The 26,966-nt window shown below is 42.3% G+C and overlaps 1 protein-coding gene across 16 annotated transcripts in view; it reads left to right on the top strand.

Annotated features, from left to right (window-relative positions):
- The window catches only part of CADPS (calcium dependent secretion activator), a gene marked incomplete at both ends in the record, with an annotated part of 501,631 nt that overhangs the window by 363,594 nt on the left and 111,071 nt on the right, over positions 1-26,966 (top strand). For 4 of the 16 annotated variants that reach the window (XM_080714886.1, XM_080714894.1, XM_080714891.1 and 1 more), the window contains 5 exons: positions 10,319-10,420; positions 11,910-11,973; positions 12,582-12,705; positions 15,057-15,125; positions 15,985-16,002. In XM_080714886.1, the coding sequence (XP_080571012.1) occupies positions 10,319-10,420; positions 11,910-11,973; positions 12,582-12,705; positions 15,057-15,125; positions 15,985-16,002 (377 nt within the window). Of the gene's footprint in view, positions 1-10,318; positions 10,421-11,909; positions 11,974-12,581; positions 12,706-15,056; positions 15,126-15,984; positions 16,003-24,786; positions 24,880-26,966 lie in introns of all 16 variants that reach the window. The other 12 variants (XM_080714889.1, XM_080714888.1, XM_080714885.1 and 9 more) reach the window with 4 other exon arrangements.

Genomic DNA, 26,966 nt, shown 5'->3' with positions numbered 1-26,966 from the left:
CTAATTCCAAGCACCGGGCAACCTGGACTCATTGTTCAGTGCTTCCCAACTCAGTGCTGAAGTTTCCCCCAGAGGACTTTTAACTGTGTATGGAGACGTTTTGGGCTGCCACAAATCTGTTACTGTTGTCCAGCAGGTGGAGGCCACAGGGATATGCTAGATATCCTACAGTGCACAGAGGGCCCCTGAGAACAAAGTCTGAAATAACAGGAGTGCCAAAGTCAAGAAACCCTGTTTTAGCCGGGCGTGGTGGCGCACGCTTGTAATCTCAGCATTCAGGAGGCTGAGACAGGAGGAGCACGGTTGGAGGACAGCCTCGGCTACTTAGTGAGGCCCTTTGCAACTCAGTGAGACCCTGTTTCAAAATAAAGAATAAAAAATAATTCAGGGGGTGTAGCTTGGAGGACGAATGCCCCTGAGTTCCATCCCCAGACCCACACACAAAAGAAACCGTTTTTATGTTTTTTGTTTTTTGTTTTCTTTCTTTTCTTTCTTTTTTTTTTTTTGTGGTACTGGGAATGGAATCCAGGGGCCTTCTACCTCTGAGCTATACTTCCAGCCTTATTTGTTATTTTTTATTTTGAAACAGAGTCTCACTGAGTTGCGAAGGGCCTCACTAAGTAGCCCAGGCTGTCCTCAAACTGTGATCCCCCTGTCTCAGCCTCCCAAATGCTGGGATTACAAGCATACACCATCGCGTCTGACTAAGAAATCCTGTTTAAAATCAGACTCACAGATGATGGGCTAAAATTTTCCCTTTTTCCTTAGTTTTTGTTTGTTTTATACAGACTTGCTCTCTGCCTAAAGGTGAAACAGGTACCACCACTGGTGTCCCATTTTGTAGTTCCTGTCACATTCAAGCCTGAACAGAAATCACATGTGGAGAGTTTGTTAAAATGCAAAGTATGCCGGGCGTGGTGGCGCACGCTTGTAATCCCCACGCTTGGGAGGTGGAGACAGGAGGATCGCACAGGTTCGAAGCCAGCCTTGCTAGTTTAAGAGACCCTGTTTCCAAGTTAAAAAAAAAAAAAGGTCTGGGAGTGTAGCCCAGAGGAAGAAGGGGTCCATCCTCAGTAACACCAAAATATGTGTGTGTGTGTGTGTGTGTGTGTGTGTGTGTGCGCGCGCGCACACACACAAAGTACTAGGTCCTGTCCTCAAAAAAACTCAGTTCAATCATAGATGGAGCCAGGAATCTGCCCTTTAGAGACTATCGCATGATTCTAAGGCACCTGGTCTTCAGATTGCATTTATTTGAGGCCTTGCTTACCAGACCAGGGTGTACATTAGAATCAGCTGGTGTGGGGCAGGGCGTCTAAATGCCGGACACTCAGGCCACACCTGCCAGGGCTCTGGTGGCTCAAGCATCATGAATTTAAAATCTCAAATGATTCTAATAGGTAACAAAGTTTAAGACTCTGCAAGCGAGGGAACATGAGTTTGGGCCAATTCTTTAATAAACTGTCTTCTCAAAAGAGAGAGGGGCGGAAGAGGGAGATGCAAGCGTGCTCAGCTGGTTACACTTGGCGATCATCAAGCCCGCAGATGCAAATTGCTCCGTCTTCTCGTTTCTAATTCAGCTCCTAGGGTTGCAGTACTTAATTTCCACCACAATATTTTTAGTATTTTTCTAGATGACATTTAGATTAGCATCGCGTTGGTCACTGTCCCACCGCGACAAGGCAGTCGAGCGGCGCCGAGGACCGCGAGCGGCGTCAACGTGCCTTGGATCCCTCTATTATCGGGATGGGAAATTTTCTCATTTACATTATTATTTAACATTTCCTGAATGCCAGCGCTGCTCTTCACATATGGCCTGCATAGAAAGTACATTGTATCAGCAATTAACAAATCCATAATGCCAGCCGCCCCAATCCAAAGGAAGCTGCATAGATTACTGAATCTGCCAGCAGATGTAAGAGGGCATGATTCTTAAAAAAAAAAAAAAAAACTCTCTAGCAGTGTTCCAAAAATTTTGGGGGGAGCCATGTTGGAAGCCAAGGCACTGCCCACGTTGTCCTTCACCCCCATTACTGCGGCCAGCAGAGTCTGTAAGTCAGCAAGTGGTTCCCATCCACCTACCAGCCTAAAACAGAAACTCACAAGTGTTGCTGGACTCCTCCTCTCTGCAGCGCGCCCTCAGCCCGCGCCAGGCACTCTCCTAACTGTCTCTCTAGCAGCGCTCTCCCATTCTCCTGTCTTTGCTCCCACTGCTGAGCGAGGTCTGTCTTCCTCCCCTACTGACTGTGATCCCACCTCCAGTGTTTGCCCTTCAGTCCTAACTACGCCACATGGTGGCTTTTAGTTCTTTTTGTGTGTCTGAATGAGCAACGTATATCTCTTTTGATCTTCACTCTACTCTCCGTCTCTATCCTTCTATTCTCTCTTTCTGTGTCACACACACACACACACACACACACACACACACACACACACCGTGCGCACACACTTTAACCATTATGTTGGGTGTTTGTTAACTTTCCTTCCCCAAAAGGAAAAAATAAAAATAAAAACTGCATATAGCGAAGACAGCTCTGTTTTACCAGCAGCCTCTAAAAGCAGCGTGTTACTTCGCAGGCAGGCATCCATGGGTGTGACAGCGAGCCCTCCTTCCTGACCTCCTGTTACACATGACACAGGCGTGCTTGCACTTGTGAACATGAGCATGTCATGGTTGCCCTCCCAGCTCCACACAGGCATTCTTGCTGGGGGGTTAGTCTTGCTCTCTGGATTCTAAAGAACCAGTATTACCTAGTAGGAAATCCTTGTAAGAGAGAGAGGAAAGGGCACCAAACAAATTTCAAATAAAAGTAGGCTTCTAAGATAGCCAAGGAGAAATTCTCTTTAGAGCACAGCTCCTTCTAAACCATGGGACTCTCTTTCTGAAGGAAACTTTTCCCTTGAGAACAGCAGGCTTTCTAACTCAGAGGTGAAATCTTGTGAAATGTGCCGAGTTATCTATCTTGTGGGTGCAGTCTATCTGGCCCATAGGAAACCAGTAATGTACATTTTTTTTTCATCTAAAATTTCAATCGTTTAGCCAGGCAAAGTGGCACATGCTTGTAATTCCAGCACTTGGAAGTCTAAGACAGGAGGATTGCAAGGTCAAGGCTAGTCTCGGCATCTTAGCAAAATTCTGTTCAAAATAAAAAGGGCTGGGGATGTAACTCAGAGGTAAAACACCCCAGGGTTCAATCTATAATATGACAAAAGATAAAATAAAAAATTTAAAAATAAAGTTCCGACAATGTGTCTTCATCTTGTGGTCATTGGAATCAATATGGAGACACATCTTTTCAGCCAGGTATAGTAGTGCATGCTTGTAATCCCAGTACTTGGGAGGCTAAGACAGGAGAATCGCAAATTCAAAGTCAGCCTTGGCAACTTAGTCCCTTTGTCAAAATTAAAAATAAATCAGTCTGGGGGTGTAGCTCAGAGGTAGAACGCCCCTGGATTTAATCCCTAATATCAATAAGAAAGAAGGGGGGGAGAGAGAGAGAGAGAAAGAAAGAATATGAAAATCTTTTCAGATGTTGCACCACTTCCAGCATGGATATGAGATCAAAAGCCACATATACTACTACTCTGACCACCAAGAAATCTAACAAAGGGACATAGGGTCTTTAGGGTAGAAAGTAAAGACTAGTTGCCTCTGGATAAAACAAAGAAATTCATACCTTGTTCCTCAAAGGGAAAATCTCTGTAGTACCAGTTTTGGAAACTGGCCCTTGTCTAGAGGAACAATGCATGCTTGCCTAAATTTTATCCATTTCTCTAATCATCTGCTGGGCTCTTCATTCAGTACTTAGACCAAGCCTGAGCCTTTTTTTTTTTTTTTTTTTTTTTTTTTTGTACAGGGGATTGAACCCAGGGCCATTCTACCTCTGAGCTATACTCCCAGCCCTTTTTATTTTTTATTTTGAAATAAGGTTTCTCTAAAGCCAGATGTGATGGCGCACGCTTGTAATCCCTGCACTTGGGAGGCTGAGACAGGAGGATCGCACGGATTCGAAGCCAGCCTAAGCTACTGAGTGAGGCTCTCAGCAACCTAGTGAGACCCTGTTTCCAAATAAAATATAAAAAAAGGTCTGTGAGTATAGCCAGGAGGTAGAAAGCCTCTGGGTTCCATCCCCAGTACCACCCTCCCCCCCCAAAAAAAGAAAGAAAGAAGGTCTCTCTAAGTTGCTGAGAATGTCACCTGGCATACTCCTGTTTTAGCTTGTCAAGTACCGAGGGGGGGCATGTGCCGTTGCACCCGGCCGCCTGAGCCACTTTGATTACTGTACTTACGTTGTTAGCATCCACGTTCTTTGACTGTTCATTAGAGAGCAACTTCTCAACCTCCTGTCCTTGTGATAGGGTGAATGAAGCTTCTCCCACTGTTGAGTTATAACTACATATTTAGATAAACTGTGAACAAGTCAAAAAAGACCTCACGAGTTTATTTTTTGCTCTCTCCAAGCCTCTTTTTAAAATTGACTAATAGCCAACCCCAAGGAGCTGCAGTGCACACTTGTAATGGTGTAGAAACGGCTCCTTGTTGCTTCCTGTCTTACTCTTTGTGATACAAACACTTTGATATATTTGTTTTAGCAGCACGTCTGAGCCCCAGGGCGTCGGGGCGTAATTAGAAAAGGGCCTGGGCTTGAAGGCAAGGAGAGGGTAGGGTGAGGCTGGCTTTCATAATGAAGCGGTGACTACTGGATGTGAGACCTGATTATAATTTATAATTAACCTAGGATTATACACACCATCCAGATGAACAAGGAGGAATGTCTCTTTTTGAGAGGATCAGGCTTCGTGTCATCTTTCTTGAATTTGTAGTTATTAACCCACTTGAAAGAGAAAAGAAAAATATTCCACAGTAGAATTAAATGCAAAGGTATCACTGTAAAAACTCAGGCTCAAGAGTTGCTGGGAGAAGTCAATTTGAAAAATAAGTCAGAGGTTAAGAGTGTTCTGTGTGAATGTCCTGCTTAGGAAGTGTTACAAGGAAATTCTGCGCTCCTCTGCTCCAACTCTGGCCCTTTACGCTCTCATGTTTCTGAGCTGGAACAATGTAGTAGCAAGCAGGATTCAGTTATCATGCTTGTTTAAGGACATTTTCAGGGATCCATAATGCGGTCTGCAGGCACGCATCCATTTGGAGAGAGGGAATGTATCATGTTTACAGTGCCTGCACCAGCATATGTGGACATTTGCATTTGGAGATGAAAGTATATTCCCTCTTCAGCTGGAGTTTTACCCCTTGTTGGTAGTGATTGGAGGCTTAAAGCTGGTTGTAGGCAGAGTGGTGAACCAGGCACTCCTCTTCTGTTAAATTCTTACGTTTCTTTTTACACCTGGATCTTACACTTCATCACCGAGTTGCAGCAATATCAGAAGACGTCAATCATCATAAACTTGGAATTCGTTTTGCCTCCCAGCCTCCTTGAAAAGACATTCTTCCTTTCAAAAGAAGGTTCTGTGGCCCAGATTTTTAATATGACTCAGAAAATCATGCTAGCTGGATAATTCAGTGCTGGGGATCCACTTGTTCACCTGGGTGTGTCACCACCATTTAATGACCCCAAAGAGGTCAAATCATTCAACAGAGCACATTTGCAGCTGGGATTCTCTGACTCGATTGTTCATGCTTAATTGCAAATATCAGAATAAAACGTTTTGCATGAAAATTCCAGTGCTTAGCTGTATTGCACAAATCCGACAAGAGACATTAATTAATAAGCCCTAACTCAAAAGCTCTTGGGGGGGAAGGGAGAACCGTTTTATAACTAGCAACTCAAAGGATGAGTAGCTGGTCATGATAGTTTCAACTGGACAAAAGAGGGGGGGGACATGACTAGATGTATTATTATTTGTGACATGGTTCAAGATGGGAGACTGTGAGGAGAGTAAAGATGACAGAATGGGTGCTAACCACCGTGACGAGAACTTGAAGAGCAGCCGACATGACATCTTTCCTATCGTGCTGCCGAAAATGTCAACTTTGTGAAGGACAGTGAGAAAACGGTTTGCCGAAAACTTGAAAGGTGGATTCCAGAGATGCCACCGTGTCAGATGCGATATAGTCTGCCGTGGCCCGAGAGACCCACTTCTGGCTCCGGCGATGGCCTGCAGGTGGGACAGCTTCCGGTCTTCGGCACAGCTCCAAAAATGACTGCACTGACCTGCATATTGTCTTGAGTTTGCAGGATCATGATACACAAGAAGTGAGTTGTTAGCCAGTGTGCAGTTGGGAGAGACCAGGGGCTGCATTTCCGTGTGTGTATGTGTTCCTAAAAGCATACATGGTTCTACTAAAATAAGAAGTGTGGTGAAGGAGGGAATGTGTGTTTCATGAACTTCTTAAATAACAGAACCTAAGTCCAGATCATCTGAGCAAACAGGAGTTCACTGGAATGATGCTGAAGAAAACCTCAAAGAAAGGGAGGGGCAAACGAGAATCAGGGCAGTTACAGAAGACTAGGAAGCAGGATGGAAGCACTGGTTCTATGTTTGAGCAATCCAGGGAGCTTTTAAAATGCTACAGGCTAGGATCCACAAAAGGCATACTGAATCAAAGATTTAAAGGGCACCTTTCATGGTGCCAGGACCAAGAGCTGCCCACCTATGAGGACAGTCAGGTTAAGGGCTACTGAGATGAGCAGACTGCACCTGTTTCTTCTGGGCTCGCATTACATTCCCACCGTAAGGATTCAGAAGAAAAGATGAATGTCATGATTCAGATTGCATGCGTAGCGGTTATAAAAGGGAGAAGCGGATGGGAATTGGGGAAGGGCTAAATGAGTGATGTGTGCGTGTGTGCCTCTACCATCTTGTACCCCATTAAGATGTATGACAATAATGCACCAATTAAAAAAATTTTTTAAAGGGAGGAGTGGTCCCTAGGAAGCCCTTCAGCATTAACAGCAGGACAACAGGCCCTTCACCGAAGGGTGAAGCTAGGGTCATTACCCAAATTTAGAGCCAGTGCAGGCTGGGGTCATTCCTTTAAATTTAGAGCCTATACAAGTGGCAATGGAAGCTAAGAAGCCTAACCCCAAGCAGGGCAGAGGGCATGGAGTCAAGTGGGAGAGGAGACCCTCGGGCCCCTAGATGTATATATGTCTGCACACCTCAGCCTGGAGCTTGCTAGCTAGAAGTTTAAAATCCGACCTCATCCCTCTTCTTCTCTCATTCTTTGTGACTTCATGAGTGTTAAAAATATTGGGAAAGGAACAAGATACAGAGCCAGTTTTTTGACAATTATAGAATCACCCCAAATGTTTCCAGGAAAAGAAGAAAGAAAAGATACAAAAAGCATGGTTCCTGAGAGACACCAGCACAATCCTACCACTCCTGTTTATTTCGCAACCAGTACTGCTTAGTGGCGCAGCTCTGTAAGTGGACCAGGGACCTCTTGCAGAAGATTCGGTTCCAGATTCCCTCCAGTCTTGCAGAAGTTGGGAACTCTGAATCATATGCACACTTCTGGCCTTTGGAAGAGCCTCCACTGAATTTTTTTTGTCTCGAGAACTGTGGTTCTCAGTGTGTGATCCTGGAACTATTAGCACCAGAGAACGTGCTAGAAACACACATTCTCAGGACCTATTGCTCCAGAAACTCTGACTTGGGCCAGCCATCTGGGTTGTCACCAGCTCTCGAGGGGATGCTGAGGCTCGCTTAGGTTAGAGAAGCATTTCTCTAGGAAAGCATTTATTGCTTCTTTGAAAAATAGCGCCCCCCCCCCCAAATATTTAACCAGTTTTTCAGTTACTAGCTCTATCAAGACCTATTCAAACCTATACAATTAACACTGGCAGACTATAGAATTTGATGGAAAAGAAATTGACGTTTGACCAAATTTTTAAAAATAATTACATGAAAACAAACAAACAAACAAACAAACAAACAAAGGATACTTTTGCTTTTTAACGACTGTGGTTACAACCTGTGGTCTTCGACAAACTACCTTCCTGGGTTTCTCTTCCTCAATTTGAGAAACAGCATCCCGTTACCAGTCTCATTTCAGAGCAGTGCTGGCAATTACAAACAAATTTGCATTTGATGTCAAAAATTGTGATTTGTTTTATCACCTGTTTTTGCTGGCGAACTCTACGCTACGTGCCTTACAGGCTTAGTGAGGTTGGTTTGTTTTATTTATGTTAAAATAAAACCATTCACACCGACATAGGTGATCAGGAAGCAAATTAAGGGCACCGCGGCAGTACATTTTCAGTTGTTTTCTTTTTTCCAAAGGTGACACTAACAGCATTCAAGAAGTAATCCGCAAAGAGGTGATCAGGGAAACAACAGCTGCCAATACCTTTACTGATTCCAAACGTGAATCATCAGAGCAAAAGGCAGAAACACAATCAGAGTTTACAGTTGCAGTGATACCTTTGTAGTGAGAAGTAGGTACCCGTAAATGTTCATTCAGTTTTAATTGTCTCCAAAGCACATGAAACAGTGCCTGCCTTAGAAGGCATTTGAGTAGTGAATGAGTTATTTGATTCACAGAGAGCACAGAGTTTATCTCCTAGTGACGGCCTCAGACACTTCTGGGTTGTTCATGGTTCCCATGCTTTTGACTATAATCTATATAAGCCTGTCCCTGAACTGTACATTATATTTAAGACCATTTTTCTCTGTCAGTTCCCTGTTAAACCATGAAATGGTTTGAACGGCCCCTTTCTCCCCAGTCAAGTGTGTGCATATACATGACAACCACATATATGTTCAATGCAGTGGTCAGCTGAATTTTGTGTAAACAAAATTCAAAAGCCAGAACTAAAGAAAGTTCTAACTTTGAATCATGAGGTGTTATCAAAGATAGTGTCATATGTATTTGAGAAGGGGGAGCAACCAAAAGTCAGCCTAGGATTTAATCACAGATTCGTGTATATTTCATGTAGAGCAAAAATTTTTTAAAATCAACTTTGTAATTTAGCATCTGAGATTTTTCCAGGGAATTTGAAGACAAGGGCACACACCTTTATTCCACAGCTTGCTTGATATTTACCACTTTTCTTAGTTTTTTTCCTATGAGTTGGGGGGAGTGTGAAGAAATAGGAAGAACAGGATTTTATGTCCGGGAGTGTTTTTATGAAGTGGGGGAGGGGAAATTTCCCATTTTTCAAATAGGACACTTTTATTGTTTAGAAAGAAGGGAAGCTGACCAATTAACCCCTAACAGGAGGTACGTTGCTGTCCTTTGCCAAGTCTTTTGTGCAGTCAAACTGGTGTAGTATAAAGGATTTTCCCAACTTATGCTGGATCCTTGAGAAGGCCTATAAATAAGACCATTTGTTTGGTCTCAAGACGATTACATTTGCAAACTGAGGACTGTTCCAATGGAAGTTTCGTGGTGACACACCAATCTGCAAACTGGCTCAGCCAGTAGTCAAAACTAGTCATTATGAGATCCGGAAAGCTGGAGGCTTTGAATGGGTCAGATTATCCTGCTTCTAATTTGGCACAGATAAATTTGGGCTATAAATAGGCAACCTTTCTTGATATTTTCAACTTGAATGGCCCATAACAAATAGGAGAAATGTGTGTGCACCCAGTGGTAACGTAGCACACGAGATGACTGTGATTCAACTGAAATCAGTTATGTATCCAGGGTCTTTCTTATTATTACAGTGAACAATTGTCCCCTAAGACTGGAAGACCTATGGTTTGTTCTCCAGCTAATAATACACAGTGCTTAATTGAATGTGAGCATTTATTATTACAAACTGAAATTGAGTTATTCAAGTACATTGAACATTAGGCAAGACAGATACTTACAAGCTGCCTGGTTTTCATTGGAATCTAAGTGTATGATTCAGGAGTCCCAAACACAAGTGCCTACAAAGAGGGGCAGGTAATGCAGATTAGGGATGTGGACCAGGTAAGTTTCCATCCTGGCTGAGGAAGAAGCTGTTAGTTGATGCTTGCCAGTGAATGCCAGCTGTTCTGAGTTTTCGAGCGACACCAGAAATCTGAATTGTATTTTAAAACTTTCCTACTTTTAAAGATGTTGGAAACTAGTTCAATTTTTTTAAGGAGCTGTGAGTCAAACAGAACAAGTCTGGGAGCTGGGCTTAACCTGCAAATCACCTTCTGGACATTTCACAAGAAATGAGTTACCATCCTGCAAATATTTCCAAAGTGATGATCCTTAAACAGCCACCTCCTTAGGAGCCCGCCCTGAGTAGCAGGGCTTCTCCTGCTGCCATATCGATCATTGTGGTGGGCGCTTCTAAGACGGACAGTTTCCTCCTGTTAGAGATTTCATTTGATGGTGTCAGCGTATGAGGTAGCCGTCACTTTATAACATGTCTTCTTTCAGGCCCGACGGGATCGGAACAGTGACTGTTGAAGAAAAAGAACGTTTTGAAGAAATCAAAGAGAGACTCCGAGTTCTGTTGGAAAATCAGATTACACATTTTAGGTAAGAATTGGGGCTTCGGGGACAGATAAAGAGGGTGCAGCTGGGGAGGCACAAATAAAGGCTTTGATTTTCCAAAACTGTCCAATCTGTCAGAGGTAGACAGAATCCTTCAAAATAACGAATGGAGAAAGCAAGCCAATCAAACACGGTTCCACAACAGCTAGCCAGCCACAAATTCTTAGGTTCATTTTATTCCCACTGAGAGAACAAACCCCTCCTTGGATGAGCTAACTCTGGTCATCTCTCTATTATAAAAAAAAAAAATTAAATGTGAAGTTTCTTTAAGGTTTCTGAGTAAAATAAAACTCTTATGAGTAAGATCAGAATGCATGGCAGAAAAGACAGCAGCCCCCAAGGGAGAGTCTGCACCTTCCCCATTCCACAGTTACGGGGCTAGCTGGTTCTACAGGGGAAAAAAAGAACTTGGTTCAGCCTTCCGAGGCTGGCTCTTCCACACTGCAGACAGCCAGCAGACCCTCTACTTGGCCCTCCCGCCAGGGTCCCAGCGCACTCCCCTTTGAGGATGCTGACCCTTTTCAGTGCTCTGGTTGCTGCTTCTAGACCAGAGATCCTGAAACAGTAACTTAAAAATAGTAATGGTATGTATAATAGTTCCTGTTTATTAAAAACTTCTCATGTGCAAGTCACAGGACCGGAGGATGGAAAACTGTTAACTCATACTTCTAAATTGGAACAACTTTGTAAGGTAGTTATTATAGTCTGCTTTTAGTCAAGGAGTAAAATGATCTTGGTAGAGGTTAAGGGATCTGCCCAAGGGCATGTAGGAGAGTCTGAGTTTATATAGCCCATGCAGCTTTCTGTATGAAGAGTTTTGTGTAAATATTTGTGTAAATATGCTTTGAAGAGCCTGTGACAATCTAAGATGGTCACTGGACCTCACAGAGTTCTTTCTATCCATCAACATGCTCCTCTTGATGGAGCAAGATGTCGATGGAGCCTTTATCCATAACACACTATCTGCAAAATGCATGGCCAATAGCAAAAGGTCCACTAGTAATGAAAAACAAACAAGGAAAGACAGAAGAATCAGGAATTACTCCAAGTTGACCTCTCCATTTCATGCATTAGTGCTTTGGGAATTTGAAGGAGCATGTTTAAGTTTCAGCCTGGTTCAGCTAATTTATTTTTTATGCCAGCCTCTCTGATAATACTTAAGGTCACATTTGAGCCAACTAGTGGTTCTCCTTCACAATAGAAATCCAAACACAGCCTTATGTCATCATTTTAAATATTCCTTTCTGCTGTAGACATTTGCAGAGTCCCTCTTTAGTCATTATTCACACATACACATATATACATTATATACACACATATATGGTGTGAATTCAGATTAACATAACACAATGTGACAAAATAAAAAGCATTTTCCGTTCCTCAGAGAGAGTTGCTATAGGAATCGAATTACAGCATATTTCCTGCTAAAATGTAATAGATTCGGGCAACCTGAAGAATTTTGTGTCTTTTTTAGGTATTGCTTTCCATTTGGTCGACCTGAAGGTGCTTTAAAAGCTACACTCTCGCTCTTGGAACGGGTAAGAATAAAGCGAAAGACATAGAAGAAGGCGTGCATGTGATCATAATGAAGTATCATGGTCGGATGACCTAGTTTCTAATTTTCAAAGGTTTTATCACTCATCCAATGTCAGAATAAAGGTGCGGGAACTGCCAAAAGTCTAGAACATTCTACCTCCAGTCTCCCAAAATCATTACGGAATATAGAGGAAATGTTCCTGGCCCACTTCTGATTTGTGAACGGGCTTTGCTATCCCCACAAGATCCCCATTCTGGAGTTTCTCTTCAGCCACAGCTCTCAATCGGTGTGATACTTTTTATTTTATTTTATTTGGTGCTGGTGATTGAACCAAGAGGCATTCTGTCTCCAAGCTGTATCTTCAGTCCTTTTTATTTTTTATATTTGAAACAAGGTGTCCCTTAAGTCACTGAGGGGCTCCCTAAGTTGCTGAGGCTGGTCTCAAGAACCTGCCATTCTCCTGTCTCAGTCTCCCAAGTACTTTGATTACAGGCATGCATCACCAATGCCCAGCTTTTACAACTAATTTTAACCTTGAAGTCTTTGAGAGCCATAAGGAGTAACAGTGGTTTGGATCCTCTTAATAACCCCCTTTTCTTCTGTCCAAAGGTTTTGATGAAAGATATTGTTACCCCAGTGCCACAAGAGGAGGTAAAAACAGTCATCCGTAAATGTCTTGAGCAGGCTGCTCTAGTCAACTATTCACGCCTATCTGAATACGCCAAAATCGAAGGTAAGGCTCCCTTCTGTTCCCAGTTTTGAGTTTAAAGTTTATAATGCCTCCCCGGGGAAGTGTTTTTCTTTTTTGATGGGTACCAGAAAACAGTGGTCCATCTATGTTAGGCAAAAACCTGAAAACACTTGAAATCTTGAAGTTTTCTTGCCTTGCTATGGCCGAATAAATGAATTAAAGGACAAGACAGGGGCTCACAAGACAGTCTTCGTAGGGGAGGAAGATTGAATGGAGGATGCTATGAAATAACTAAGGTCCTTCCAAGAACTTGTGCTGGCCCTCAATATCTGTTCTGCAGCTCATATTCTCCAATCAAAGAATTTTTGGTGCGATTGCTACCTTCTTTAAAGAGAGGGGAAAGAAGCAATCTATTGTCTCCTGCTGGTAATCTTTGGAAGTAAAATAAGAACTCAATAATGCAACATCCAGGTTCAGCTTAACCCTCTCCTGCCCCTTGAATATATCTTGTCCTTTGGGAAAGGTTCAAATTTGATGGCCAGTAGTGTCTAGCCTTCTCCAATGGCTCCAAATGGGCCTTAGATCTCTTTCATTCTTGTTACTTCTGACCCAGGGTACCTGTTACCACTGCCCTCTCAGGTTTCAGGGTAGCAGCCACTAATGACGATGTAATCTCCCAAAAGGCACTTTGAGTAAGCTCTACTTAGAAGGTACAATTCTTTGGGACCTATTCATTCACAAAGGTTATTAATCACTTTTCATTGTTACCCTGTTGGCTGCTATAGGGTGATTTGAAAACTACACCCAACTTGACCAGTGGTGTAAGTGTATAAATGTGGAAGTTCTGTGTGCAAAACTTGATGTGTCCGCATTCTGGAATCTGATGTCCTCTCACACGTGAAACACGCACGACACCGACTTAATCTAGCCAATGGGCATTCATCTGCCTCAGCACATGCCTGGGGAAGAAAACAAGCCTATCACCCACCCCAGACCCTATCACTTATGCTGACAACGTCCTTGCTTCCTTAGAGAATTAGGTCAAGATCATGTCAAATTTGCAGGGTTCTGTACATTACATATCCTCCCTCTCTCAATTTTGTCTGTCTGATGATGCAAATTGTGTACCAGTGGTAATGAATTCATTGTTGTGTATCCAGGGAGAAACACTTAAGAATTGGGCACTAAAAGGATGTTTATCAACTCTTTAAAAAAAATAGGATCCAGAAGATTGTTAAAAGGCTATAATAGCAACTAATTGTTCCAGCATTTACTGTCCCAGGGACACAATGATTGGTTTATTTGGTCAAGTAAACCAGGTACCGAATAATTCTAGTCAAGGCCAGAGACGGGATGGGATAAGGAACGTTCGGTTGCCATGGTTGCTGCCTCTTAGGTCTTGGTCTAGCTATAACTAGTCTTTTGGTAAGATCTGCTCTCTTCTTTCAGATAAATAAATTTAAAAAACCAAACTTTAAGATCTGTAAGTAAAAATGCATTCATTTCCAAAGTAGATCAGCTGGTCTGTAATTCCCTTTTGTGCCTCAATTCTTCTTGGTTGTGTTAATTATCTTTTGCACTGTGACTTTTAGGTCTGGGGATTCTTTGAAGAAACCAATCCTTTTTTTCCAACTCTCTTTTCAGAGAAGTACCTCATCCCACACTACCTGCTCTCTTCTGCTTCTCTCCTTCCTTGTCCGTGATTGGCTCAGCCACTTTTTGAACGTGGCCTCTGCAAAAGTGGCTGAGGCACCAATTTCAAAGCATGCTGGGATTGTCAGTTCAGACAACCCAACATCCTCTGGCTGCATGTATCAGGTTTTCTTTCATGAGCATAGTCCACCCTCAGCTGGGACATTGCCGCTGTAAAGATATTACTACCCGATAGCTTTCTTGTGCAAGGCTCTGATCCTACTCTTAGAAAATAATCCATCCATTTTTGCACTTGAGCCCTCTGTGAGCATTAACAGCTTAGTTATCTGAGAATTTTGGAAAGAAGTTGTAGTAATATCACTGGAGACTATGTTTATGAAGAAACACCTCAAGAGCCTTAGATACTAAAGTCTGAAATCCTTAGTATCTCGGAGCCTTAAATCAATGAGATCCTGTTTCCCTTTATTCATGATGTTTTTTGGTCATTGTATTTTTGCCAATAACTCTAAAGAGACGTGTAAAATCATGGTCACAATCTCTTTCGTGACTCACGGCATGCTGAATGGTTAATCCAGTAGATCTCAAATTTTGAAACTCCTTTTTCTTTTATCCTGTGTTTATCCCAAAATACTCTGTGGCTATTTTCCTTTGAGCTAATGTAACATTTTCCTCTGACCTATGACCTTTAACCTCTTTACCTCTGACCTAAGCCTCTTGCATGCCCAAATCCTCTTTTATAGGGAAAAAGAGAGAAATGTATGAGCATCCTGTCTTCTGCTTGGCCTCCCAAGTGATGGATTTAACCATTCGTGAGTACCTACCACCTCCTCACCATGCTGTCTTCACTCTTTCTGTTTTCATTATTTCAAGAAAATCCAGATCCAAACCAACTCACTCTCCTTGCTTCAAGTTTTTTAGCATTGGCTTGTCTGTTGGTTCTGTCTGTGAAACCCAGTGTGAGAAGTCCAGTCACTTTTTATCAGCCAAAACAGGTTAGACAATTAAGCCATTTGTTTGTGATGAACTCAGATCTGTCTGTAAGTTTTTCAGTTATTCTCTGTCTGTGACCTGAATGCATTTTTACTTTGCTTGTGTGTAACCCTAATTTGTAAAGTGCTTGTCACTGGTACACAATCGAAAGGTGGCAGCTAGGCTGGGAGCGATGCCTTGGGGTCATATAAAGGACATTGGGGGCAAAGTCATGGCTTCTTTTCCATGTTTGAGATGTCACACTATTACGGGTATGAGATCACGCAATGTGGTCCATTCTCCATAAAAATTATATGCCTCCTGTCTATTTTCTCTGAAGCTGGGAAGCTTTTTCCTTCTTCTCTCTGGAGATTTTGACCTGTCCTCTAAGCCCTGGCTACAACATATGACTTAATTGTCATTTCGAGAGTTCATGTATGTTTCATAGCTTGATTTCACATTAAACTTAATTTGACTAATTTTCTATTTGTGCAGCATTTTCCACCTCTGTGAAGGAGCCTTTTTTTGCTGGCCCCCACACTTCGGGGCGGTGGGAACCCAAGGGCAACCTTTTCTTTCCAATATCATGTATCACACATAAGTGGGGGGCACTGTGGTCCACTTGCTCATTAATCCTGCATATGTGCTCTTGTTTCTCTCTCTCTTCTCTCCTTGTTGTGCTCTCTCTCTTTCAAATAGAGAATCAAAAGGACGCAGGTGAACTATTGTATATGCCTTATCAATTATCAGGACTGTTGAGTTATATTCAGTTTTCATTTTCGTTCTTTTTTTGTTTACTAGCTCCTTAAGGTATGTACTCCCAGAGAGCGATGTGGAGTTGCAGTAATACTTAAGGAGTTAATTTGTGCTGTCTAAATACATCTCATGCCCATTCGATGTTGACCCTTACAGAGCAGGGTTCCATAAAGGTATAAGCTTTGGAGGAGCAGAATTCTGGTTTGCCACAGAGCTTCATTCCATCTCTGGTTTCAGGATACAGTGATTGGGCCTCATGTGCATTTAAAAATCAACCAACAAACAAAAATGTTACTGAGCAAACTGAATCTTCCTTTTTGCCTTCCGTTTTTGTTTTTCTTACTTTCTTTCTGTTTTCTACCCTATGGAGAAGTTTGTGTTTTCCGAATGTCTATTGGCCAAGATAGAGAGGAGTTGTGTTTGTGTTGTTCTTGTATGTGCCACGTGATGAAGTCAGAAGCACAGAGAGGGTGGCCGAGCAGGGGCTGTTGCTGGAAGGATCAAGGGTGATGGTGCCTAGGAAGCTCTCTGGCTTTGGAAATTTTCTTCTTGTTTGGTCCCAAACCTTCTGAGCCTCATTTGAGGAGACATTTGACTTGAAACATTAATAAATAGCACTGGTGATTGTTATTTAGACCTAAAATATAATAATAATAATAACAACAACAACAACAATAATAATAAAAATAGTTACTATTATTGAATCAAAGTAAACAGTGGAGCATATTTTAGAATAATTCAGAAAGCAGTTCTGAGTTGTGCCAAGTGTGAGGTCAGTGATTATATTGAAAGACTTGCAAACCTCTTCATGACACATGAGACTTTCTCTGCCTGGTAGGAAAGATTCATTCATTCATTAATTCACTTGTCCATTCATTCCCTCACTAGTCAAGTGCTAAGTGGGAGCCTGCCTTGTGCCTATATAATCTATGTAGTGCAGTATAAGGTGGACTACGTAAACAAGAAGGAAAGAGCTGTTAGCCTCACGATACGTGTGTGCACATGTCGAATTGCAAAGTCAGTACACTGCAATGTTGGTCATGTTATGTGTAGAGGGCCAGGGCAAAATCAGACAGTCATGGAAATCTTCATGAGGTGGTCAGGCTTGAGTTGCATCTTGAGTGAGATGACTCAAAATCAGGTCATGGGAGCTGGGCTTAGAGTTTGGAAGGCAGTCATGCTAGAACAAAGTATGCAAAAATGTAAAACCATATAGCTAACAAGATAATGTGTATCATATGCCGTGTATGATTCTACATGTTTTATATGCAGTAACTCATTTAATTCTCAAAGGCCCTATGAGAGAGACAGACAGACTGTTGTCATCCCCACTTTACAGATGCGCAGGTCGAGACACAGAGAGCTAAACACACACTCCTGGAGGCATAAGTGGTAGAACCAGAATCTGAGGCAGAGGGCACTCTCTCAATTACCCTGTAATTCAGTGTGGCTACAAAGTGAGGCAAAACAAGGCAGCAGGGACACTACCTGATGGTGGCCAGGTAGGCAGGGGCAAGATTTCAAAGGCCTTTGTGTGCTATGATAAGATGGAGTTCTGGTGCTCACTTTGGCAGCATATATACTATGACTAGAATTACTACTACTACTACTAATAATAATACAAAAATTAGCCAGGAGTAGTGGCACACTCCCTGTAATCCTAGTACCTGGAAGGCTGAGATAGGAGGAACACAGGTCTAAGATCAGCCTCAACAACTTAGACTCTCAGCAATTCAGCAAGACTCTGTTTCAAAAATAAAAACAAATAAGGGCTGGGAGTATGGCTTGGAGGTAGAATGTCCCTGGGTTCAATCCCAGTAAAACACACACACGCGTGCATGCGTGCACGCGTGTGCACGCGCGCATACACACACACACACACACACACACACACACACACACACACGGAGTTCTTACTGCATCCAAAGGTTCAAAGGTTCTGAACCTGGAATCAATCAGTTCTGGCATACACATGGATTTTTCAGAGGAAAGATTCTATAAGTCTCACCTCTGAAGGCGACAGCCCCAGAGGCCTCTTAAGCAAAAGGCAACTTGAGATTTACACTACAGAAAACTCACACCCGTGGTCAGGGTAAAAACAAACTGAAGAACAGAATACAACAAAACTGGATTCAAAATTCAAGGTTGGGGCAGAGATGGGTTCGAAAACTGGGTGCATTCAAGGCTCATTGAAGGCCTGTCAGGTCTCAGATGCAACCCCAGCCATGATGCCTTTGCTGGCCTTTACATATTTTGATTTTCTTACCCTTTCAATTTCCTAAGGGAATAGAGCCCAAATATGTGAATAGATATGCATACAAAATCAATGAAGGTACAAGGCCCCTCCAGTTATGTGTGCAAATGGGGTTTGGGTAGAGTACCGAGGACCATGACCCAGATAGTTCTTGGGTCTTATAGTCACGCTGTGCTTGAGTGTCCACAGGACTCTGCAGGTGGCTTTTAGGTGGACACATGCTTTCTATCTGATGATGATGCTAGAAATTAAATGTTCCATTTAATTAGAATATCTCAAAAAAAAAGATGCAAAAGACTGTTAGTCTGTGCAAGAAAAGCCGCGACGTCTGCAAATGAATTCTATTATTTTAAATACATTTCCATTTGAGCCATCACATGTTCTGAGCTCAGCACGCTCTGAGAAAGTCTATACTACCATTGCTGTTTTGCCTCAGTTCTTGGCTAAACACTTGCATGATTTTCTGAGCATCATCACGACTTCACTGGAGTTTGAAATAAAACAACATTTTTTCCTTTCAACTATGCCAAGGGTTTGCAAAATTGGACAGATAATGATTAAAGAGAGAGAGGGATAGATGATAGAGATGAAAATAGGTGGGTAGGTAAGTAGGTAGGTAGGTGGCTGGATGGCTGGGTGGGTGGATGGATAGATAGATAGATAGATAGATAGATAGATAGATAGATAGATATCCTACTTGGCCCAGGCACTGTGCAAAGGACTATATAAGGAGGATCTGTTTCATATTTACCTAGTTTCATAAAGGAGGTTTCAATATTGCTCCTTGTAAAGATGAGGAAGCTGAGATTCAGGAAGATAAGTGTCTTTCCAGTTGAATTTGACTTTGGGGATGATTAAATGTGCACATTGTACTCTTTCCTTTCTACCCTGTATCAGGTGATGCAGACATTGGTCATTCATTTAGTGGGCAAGGTCAAAGGGATCTAGGAAGACTACAAGTAGCAGAATAGACCTTCGAGACCAGGTCATTGTTAAAACCTTTACATTTCAAAGTCTTCCTGCAGGTAGCTGAGATGATCAAAGAATAGAGGACTTTTTTCCACTCCAGTTGATAGAAACCTTCCAAAGCTGGTCAAATCCATGCAAAGGTCTTCCAAGAAGATTCTGTAGTGTGGAGGTTCTGTGTCTTTCCCTACCTCTCATCCAGTTTCCCATAGGCCCAAGGCCTATGGAAAGAGAAAGGGACAACCTACCTCACAATATCCACCAGCACACAGCGCAAAGCACCAGCCCTGGTGCCTTCCAAGGGAAAAGCGAGGGAGAATTCCATCCCTGCAACATCCAGGCCATGTTGAGACAAAGACCGTGCATGCTTCGGGTCTCGATCACAGGAGCTAAAAGTTTCTCTTTTTACCCCTTTGTTTTTTGAGATATGTAAATCAGGGATTCCAAATCCATGAACTAGCTCCTCATTTATATTTTACCAAAAGTAGGGAAGGCATAAGGATAAACATATCTCAAAGAAATTGACCAAGAATGATTATGGAGGGAGAGAGGATGCATTGAAAAGATGCCATGAACCAACAAATAGGAAACCAGAAAAAAAAAGAAAAAGAAAAAGATGAGATGCTACGGATGAGAACAACTCTTGTTTACTTAGTATGTGCTAATGAGTTATACATAAAATTCATTTAATTCTCACAAGAATCCTTTAAGTGTTTCATTACCATATTTCGTTGATTCTAAAAGGCCATCAGTAATAATATGCATCATGAATGTACTACAAAGAATAAAATAGTGCTGCTGACAAAATTGCAGTATGCCACCAAATGTAAGGTGCATCCTGTCATGATTTGGATTTAAAAGCTCCTTCAGAAGCTGAGTGTGGTGGCACGCACGTATCATCCCAGTACTTCGAAGGCTGAGACAGGAGGATCACAGGTTTAAGAACAGCCTCGGCAGTGTAATGAGACTCAGCAACTTAGCAAGACCCTGTTGCAAAGCAAATAAATAAACAAATAAAAAAGAGCTAGGTATGTAGCTTATAGGTAGAAAGCTTCTGGGTCTGATCCACAGTCCCCAGGGCGAGAAGGGAGCTACAGCTGGAGGAGGTGGGTTGCTGGGGATGTGACAGGTTGTGCTTCCCAGGCATTTTGGTCATGGTGACCTAAAAGTCAACTGGAACACATCCGGATTCCAGAAAAGTTAAAATGTACTTTGTTCACTCAGTGAAACAGGAAGTTATGCTTTTGTGCATGAAAATCCCTGGGTGGAAAGTCATTCAGGAATTGTTCAAGGTTCACAGCTGATCAGCCACAGAGTCAGAGTTGAGCCATGAGCCTTTCCAGGGCTAAGGCCCACGCTTTAAGTTTCTGCACTATGCGGTGCTTATGCTTTCCATAAAAGGGTCTTCTCAAATAGCATCAAATAAAATACAGAATTAATGGATAACTTCAAGTCTCCATTCGACAGATCAGGAAACCAAGGCCTAAAGAAAAGAACCCAGAGTCAATATAAACTGAGTACCGGTTCCCCAATCTGCTGTCCTCTGTATTATGGGCGCCATCAGCACACCATCAGGCCACCATCCCTTTCCTCCAAGAAAGACTGGCCCAGCCCCAGTGCATTACCTGGCCTGCATCCCACAGGACAGCTGCTGGCATCCAGCACCTACCTGTTAGGAGCACAGGTGCGGACCCCAGCACCAGCCTCAGCACTCAGGGGCTGACTGTATAAAATATAAAGCACTGTCTCAGTTGCACCGGGCATTTTGACCTTCTGTAACCTTGCTTTTGTTTTTCATAAGATACTAATACTGGCTCCTCCTCCCACAGGGTCATTGGGAAGATTAAAACATATATTCCAAATAAAGCTTTTAGCACAGTGCCTGACGCATATCTCTATTATTATAAAAGGGCACACTAGTTGGCCAGACTGGGCTCACAGGTAAGATACCTCATTTGAGCTTCGCACCAGAACCCCACAGAGGAGAGGAGAGGCAACTAGGCAGCAGCCTGAGGAAGGCTACAGCACCTCCAAGGACGCTGATGGTCATGACAGTGTCCATCCAGAATTTAGAGGTCACTTTTCTTAGGTGCAGCGGCTTAGCTCTGAGGACAAAGCCTGACTCGAAATACAAATGCAGCAAACTGTTTCCAGATAAGATCTCGCAAAATCATTACTTTTCCTCTGTAGGTACAACTTGTTTAAATGTAAATAAAAAATATGTGGGGCCTGGGGTCGTAGCTCAGCAGCAGAGCACCTGCCTAGCATGTGCAAGGTCCTGGTTCGATCCCTAGCACTTCAAATGAGTAAGTAATAAATAAAAAGTTATTATAAAAAGTTTAGTTATCTTAAATCCTTTTAATTATCGTATTAAGACACCTGAAATTATTCTGTGACTTGGAAGTTTCAGTTAGGATTATCATTACTCCGTATTTCAGCTTAGTAGATTTGTTGAGTGACCCTGGGCTGCAGGTAAGAGGTAAAAACTCTGCACAGTTTCCATGCACACTGAAGACAGCGCTCTCTTCTCAATGGAAGTCTCACCTGAGCAGAATCCACTGAGGATTCACTTCCACCAACCTTCAAGGATTTGCCCAGTGCCAGGAGATGCTCAAGGCCATAGAAATACAGGATTCGCCAGGCCGAGGGGGAGAAGGACGTGGATGTATAATACAACGGCACCCTCTTGTTATAGCCTATGAAGACATCACTCTTGTTAGGAGGGAGTCTGGCAAAGGTTTTTGAGCAGGAGTGTGAGAGTTCAGGTGTGCACTTTATGGAGACCACTATGATGCTGCTCAGGAGAGAAAGAGCCACAGAGGAGGAAGGGACCGAAACCACTCGGAGGCTGCAGCGACACTTGAGGTACATACCAATAACAAGACCTCATCACCATCCTTTTCCTTAGCAAGAGCATTGCATGCGGTGTGGTATGGTGGGAGACAAAACCAAGAGACATTTTGGAGACAGAATAGATGTCATATGCCACCTAGGTCCTGATGGAGAGGAGAGAAAGATGGCTGCAAGGAGAAGCATAGCAGCAATGATGCAGGATTCATCCCTCGATCTTGGTTAACATACACTCGATACTATTCTAGAGATGAAATCTTCTGACATTCAAGGGGACCCGGTATATACCATGGCAGTGTCACTAAAGAAATGGTGTTGAGTTTCAACCCTGCAGTCTGTGGTCCATGTAGCCGTCATTCTAGGGAGACAGGGTGCCCCAGAAAGCACAATGTGCCTCTGTTTAGCTTTCTGTACCTCCTTGGGCTTTTATCCACCCCACCCCCAAACTGTAGCAAAGTGCTATGGGCTGGTTGTTTTTAGTAACAGCACAGTACAAATGCTGGCATCTTCAGCAGCAGTCAATGGCTGGAACTCGGTAACAAACGCGCTCTCCATCGATTCTCCCCACCACTCGTGTGCTATCTCGGGAATGGCAGTTGTCTCACTGGAACCAGAGATGGTCAGGTTATTTGAGGGCTAATTGGAGTGTCTCTGGCTTCTGGATGCTTCTCTTCCTTGGCTTAGCTGAGCATGCAAAGGAATTCTCTTTTTGTTTTTCTGCAGTCACATTTAACTCTCTCTCTGGAAGCCAAGCAGATTTAATTGTGTAAACATGAGCAATGGTAATTGGGTAAATGAAGTTGGAAACCAAGGTATGATGTTTTTGTTTTGCTCTGTGAGGGAAAAAAAATAGGGAGCTTGTTTTTCTATGGTGGCAAACCTCACTGTCAGAATTCTGGACAGACATTTGGCAGGAGGGAATCCATTTATGAATTTCTCATCAAGACCCATTGAGCTGAATTGTGTATCTGCCGCCTCACAGGTTACAGATAAGCCCAGGGTGCCTCGTTGTTTATTAACCCCTGGCTCACATATTCCAATGCACACATCCAGTTACCTGGGTGAGAGTGGGTACAGAATTTCCATGAGAATTATATGCTCAGGTCATAAGCATCCATTACAGGAGCCGTGAGGATATGCGACAGAGATGTGCTAACTTTACGCAGTGCTGTCAATAAAATATAAAATATGAAGTTCTTTTTCATTCAACAATGAAAGAATCGGTGGCTGCCTTTTTTTAAATAGCTATCGTTTAAAATTGATTTTTCCAAATTCTGTTCACATGCGATCTTTCCCAAATAATTTAAATAAGAAAAAAACTGATAAAAGCTTTTTTAGTCCCACATACAAAACATTGTGATAGTCCAGCAAGAAAATGATCCATCAAGCCTTGTTTCTAATAGATGATTTTGCCCAAATATCATATTTATCCATATTATTATTTTCTCTATTAATATTACTAGAATCCCACTTCCTATATGCCTGCAGTCAAATTCATTTTCCCAATTGAAAATTCAGGCAAATCAAGAAGCAGATTTGGCAATGGAGTCTGTCCCTCTCTCTGTGCAGATTGCTTCAAACACCAGAACTATTAGGAAGGAGCAGGTCCAAGGTTAATGAGACCCTCATTATGGAGAGAGAACCGTGGAAGCTGATGGTGTTCTGTGACTGCGTGGAAGGAGAGGCTATTGTTACAGGATGTTTGCAGTGCCGATATTTAAACCACATGACAGATGGGTCAAGTGCTGATTACGCTATTCTAACATTTGGAATAGCAAGTAACATATTTGATAAGCTGGCAAGTTTTTATATATGATTCAACCCACAATATAAAAGCCACGAGAATTCCAAATTGAAAATAATTAAATGAGCTGGAAACAATCAGATACCACACATCCCCCCCCCCAAATGACAGATTTTGACATGTTGAAATTCCACAAAGGGAGCAAGAATATTGCCTAGCTCACTTGAACTAATAGCGGCCCTTCATCTGCTTTTGCAAAGCAGTGAATTCCAGCCTTCACAAGATGCGGAGGTCGGAGTAAACGCTGATGGGCACCTGTGCCTTACAGAGAGCTCCCCCCACCTTGCTGCATTCCTTCTTGTTAGCAACCCTGCAAAGTACACAGAAAAGATATTAATTGTCTCCGTGTATAGGCAGGAAACTACAGCGTACGGAGGGCTAAGTAGCAGGTGCAAAGTTACATAGACAGTAAGTAGCCTATGGAGACGAGAAGCCAGATCTTCAACTGTTAATCCATCATGTCCTGCTCCCAGTCACCTGAAAGGAAGAAGCAGCTGTTGACATACAGGTGTTCTTCATGGTACCAAAGTTGGACCTCCTTTTGGTCAGTGATGCTGCCACCCACATTCATGTATACCCATCCAGATAAAGCATTCCCGTTCAGCCTCTCTGAACATCTCGGGAGGGGTGGTGCTGGAGTCCTGGTAAGAGTCCACGTCAAAGAATTTCATACCTCTGTAATGTTCAAGTAACACCAAGAAAGCCGCAGCCCTCCATTTGTGTTTTTACCGTTTTTTGCTTGTTTGGTTGTTTTCAAAATTTGTCATCTCTCAGAATTTGTCATCTTACTTGTCGCCCTTTGTTAAAGTCACTTTTTCTCTACTTTTTTTTTTTTTTTTTTTTTACTGTCTCTCTTCACCCACCTGAGCAGCTTCCCTGACACCTCCTGGGTCTCCTCCTCCACCCACCCAAACGACCAGCATGCTCTTTCAGAGGCTCAAAGGCATGCCTAGGCATACACCAAGTACTGTAAACTTCTACGGTTCCTTCACTCGGCAGCTTTCTAGTTTAGTTGGCTTTCTTTTCACTTTTCTTCTTGAAATTTTGTTTTGGTTTGAAATACCAAGCCGAGGCTCAGGCTCTCTACTTTAACGCTGTAGGTTTTGAGACACTCCAAAGAGAGCATTGATCTCCCAATTGTCCACATTTTATTTTTTGTCTAGCTATGTCTGACATATGCAACATTTTCAAATCTCAATGTCAGCACAAAATAACATTGTTGTTGCATAACATTTTGCATGACAATTTTTTTATGTTATGAGCTTCAATTCTGTTGTATGAAATGTTTCCTAAGTATACTGTATTTTTAGTTCCCTTCATAAGTGCTCCAGCTACTGCAAGATTGGGGGATAGGAATATTGCAGTACATTTCAAGACAGCAGAAGTGACAAAAAAAATCATTTCTAAGCACAAACTTCTCCTTGACCTCTGTTGGGGGGAGGGAGGAAGTGCTGAAGGATTTTACACAATATTTTCTTTAAAGACAACATCTTAGAGAAATCACGTCTAGTACATTTTTGCCATTTAGCTAGTAAATCAGCTATGCAAATGAATAGGGAAACAAGGCTGTGTCTCACTAAAGTGGCTTGCTCTACAGATAATGGAATCACAGCTAAATGATAGCAAATGAAAGCCTGACCACACGGGTTAATTGGCAGACCAAGTGTTCTAGATTAAAGGATCCTTAACCTGCTTACTTATTTAATGGTTGCATGTTAAAGTGAAATTGCAAAGGTTTTATTAAACATACTGTCTGTATATATACATCAGGCATACACATATGTGGGTCCTTGTGCACACACTCATGGAATGGCTGTGTGCACACGCACGCCTCGTGTGTATCTATTGATAGATATTGTAGTCAATCTAAGAGTGCTGCTTATTAAAACAGATCTCCAGGTGACCCTACCTTAAGCATCTTGGATTTCTCCGAATGTGAAAATCATTCACACATCTTAAGTGAATTTGTGTTAACAATATCGGTGGGAATTATTTCACTTCTGCATTGTATGTTACAAACAACCAGAATTCCCCGAGATCTGGTGCATTTTCCACCCAAAAGGACAGTGCTCTCTTTTTAAAGTGAGAGATTTCAAAGATGTGCCCCAAGTGGGATTCCCTGCAGATCTGTATTAATATGCAGGCTTGTCTGGTTACTAGAAAATGTATGTAAGTGTGTGATGTATGTATGTGGGTGTATGTGTCAAAGGGGTAATAAGCATAAGATGAGGAATTTGCAAATTGATGTGTAAATGTGAATATCGACTAATAAGAAGTAGTAGCCTATGCATATTTACTATCAAAATGCAAATACCTCATTCTACACGTATTACCCAAACATATATACACAGTATGTTTGTAGAAATACCTGATGGCCTATTGAAGAAAATATGATAGCCTACATATGAAATTACAAACAGGTTAGGTGTCCCAATAGCACATGTCAACCATATCACCCATTCTTTCTCCAAGTACTTATTGATCTAGACTAGGCAATGAGCTGTCAACACATAGATCCCCACATCTCTTTAGTGGGTGTTGGCTCTTGTGTTTTATCCGTATACTTATGTCCCCCATGACTTCTACCTTCTTGCTCCAACAGAATCCAAGTACATTTCTACTTGGGCACAGCGAAGACCACAGGGCATAATAGTCCACTGACCTGAAGCCAGGAAGTTGAATTTCACACCAGCATCAGGCTTGGTGAAACTTTCAGCACCTGGATAATATCACCCAGTCCCATTCATCAGTTATAGCTCCCACTACCTAGAACATTCTTTTTGCATAGTGTTTCACTGATCTTTTTATTACTAAATCCTAAATTACTAATGATATATGTCCCTTGCCTATGTTAAAAAAAAATTCACAAAGGGAAATATGAGGCCCTTTTTCTTTCAGTTAGGCATCCATAATTTTGTTTAAATCTTTCCCCCAACATACACACACACACACACACACACACACACACACACACACACACACACCTACCTACCTACCTATGAAGTTATTAGGTAATTCTCTTTAATGAAAAGGCATTATGATGCCAAAACA

Source organism: Muscardinus avellanarius (assembly GCF_963383645.1).
Source record: "Muscardinus avellanarius genome assembly, chromosome: 18".
In the NCBI taxonomy this organism is placed as follows: Eukaryota; Metazoa; Chordata; class Mammalia; order Rodentia; family Gliridae; genus Muscardinus; species Muscardinus avellanarius.
Note: the sequence above shows the minus strand (reverse complement) of the source record. Positions and strands in the feature narration are given on the sequence as shown.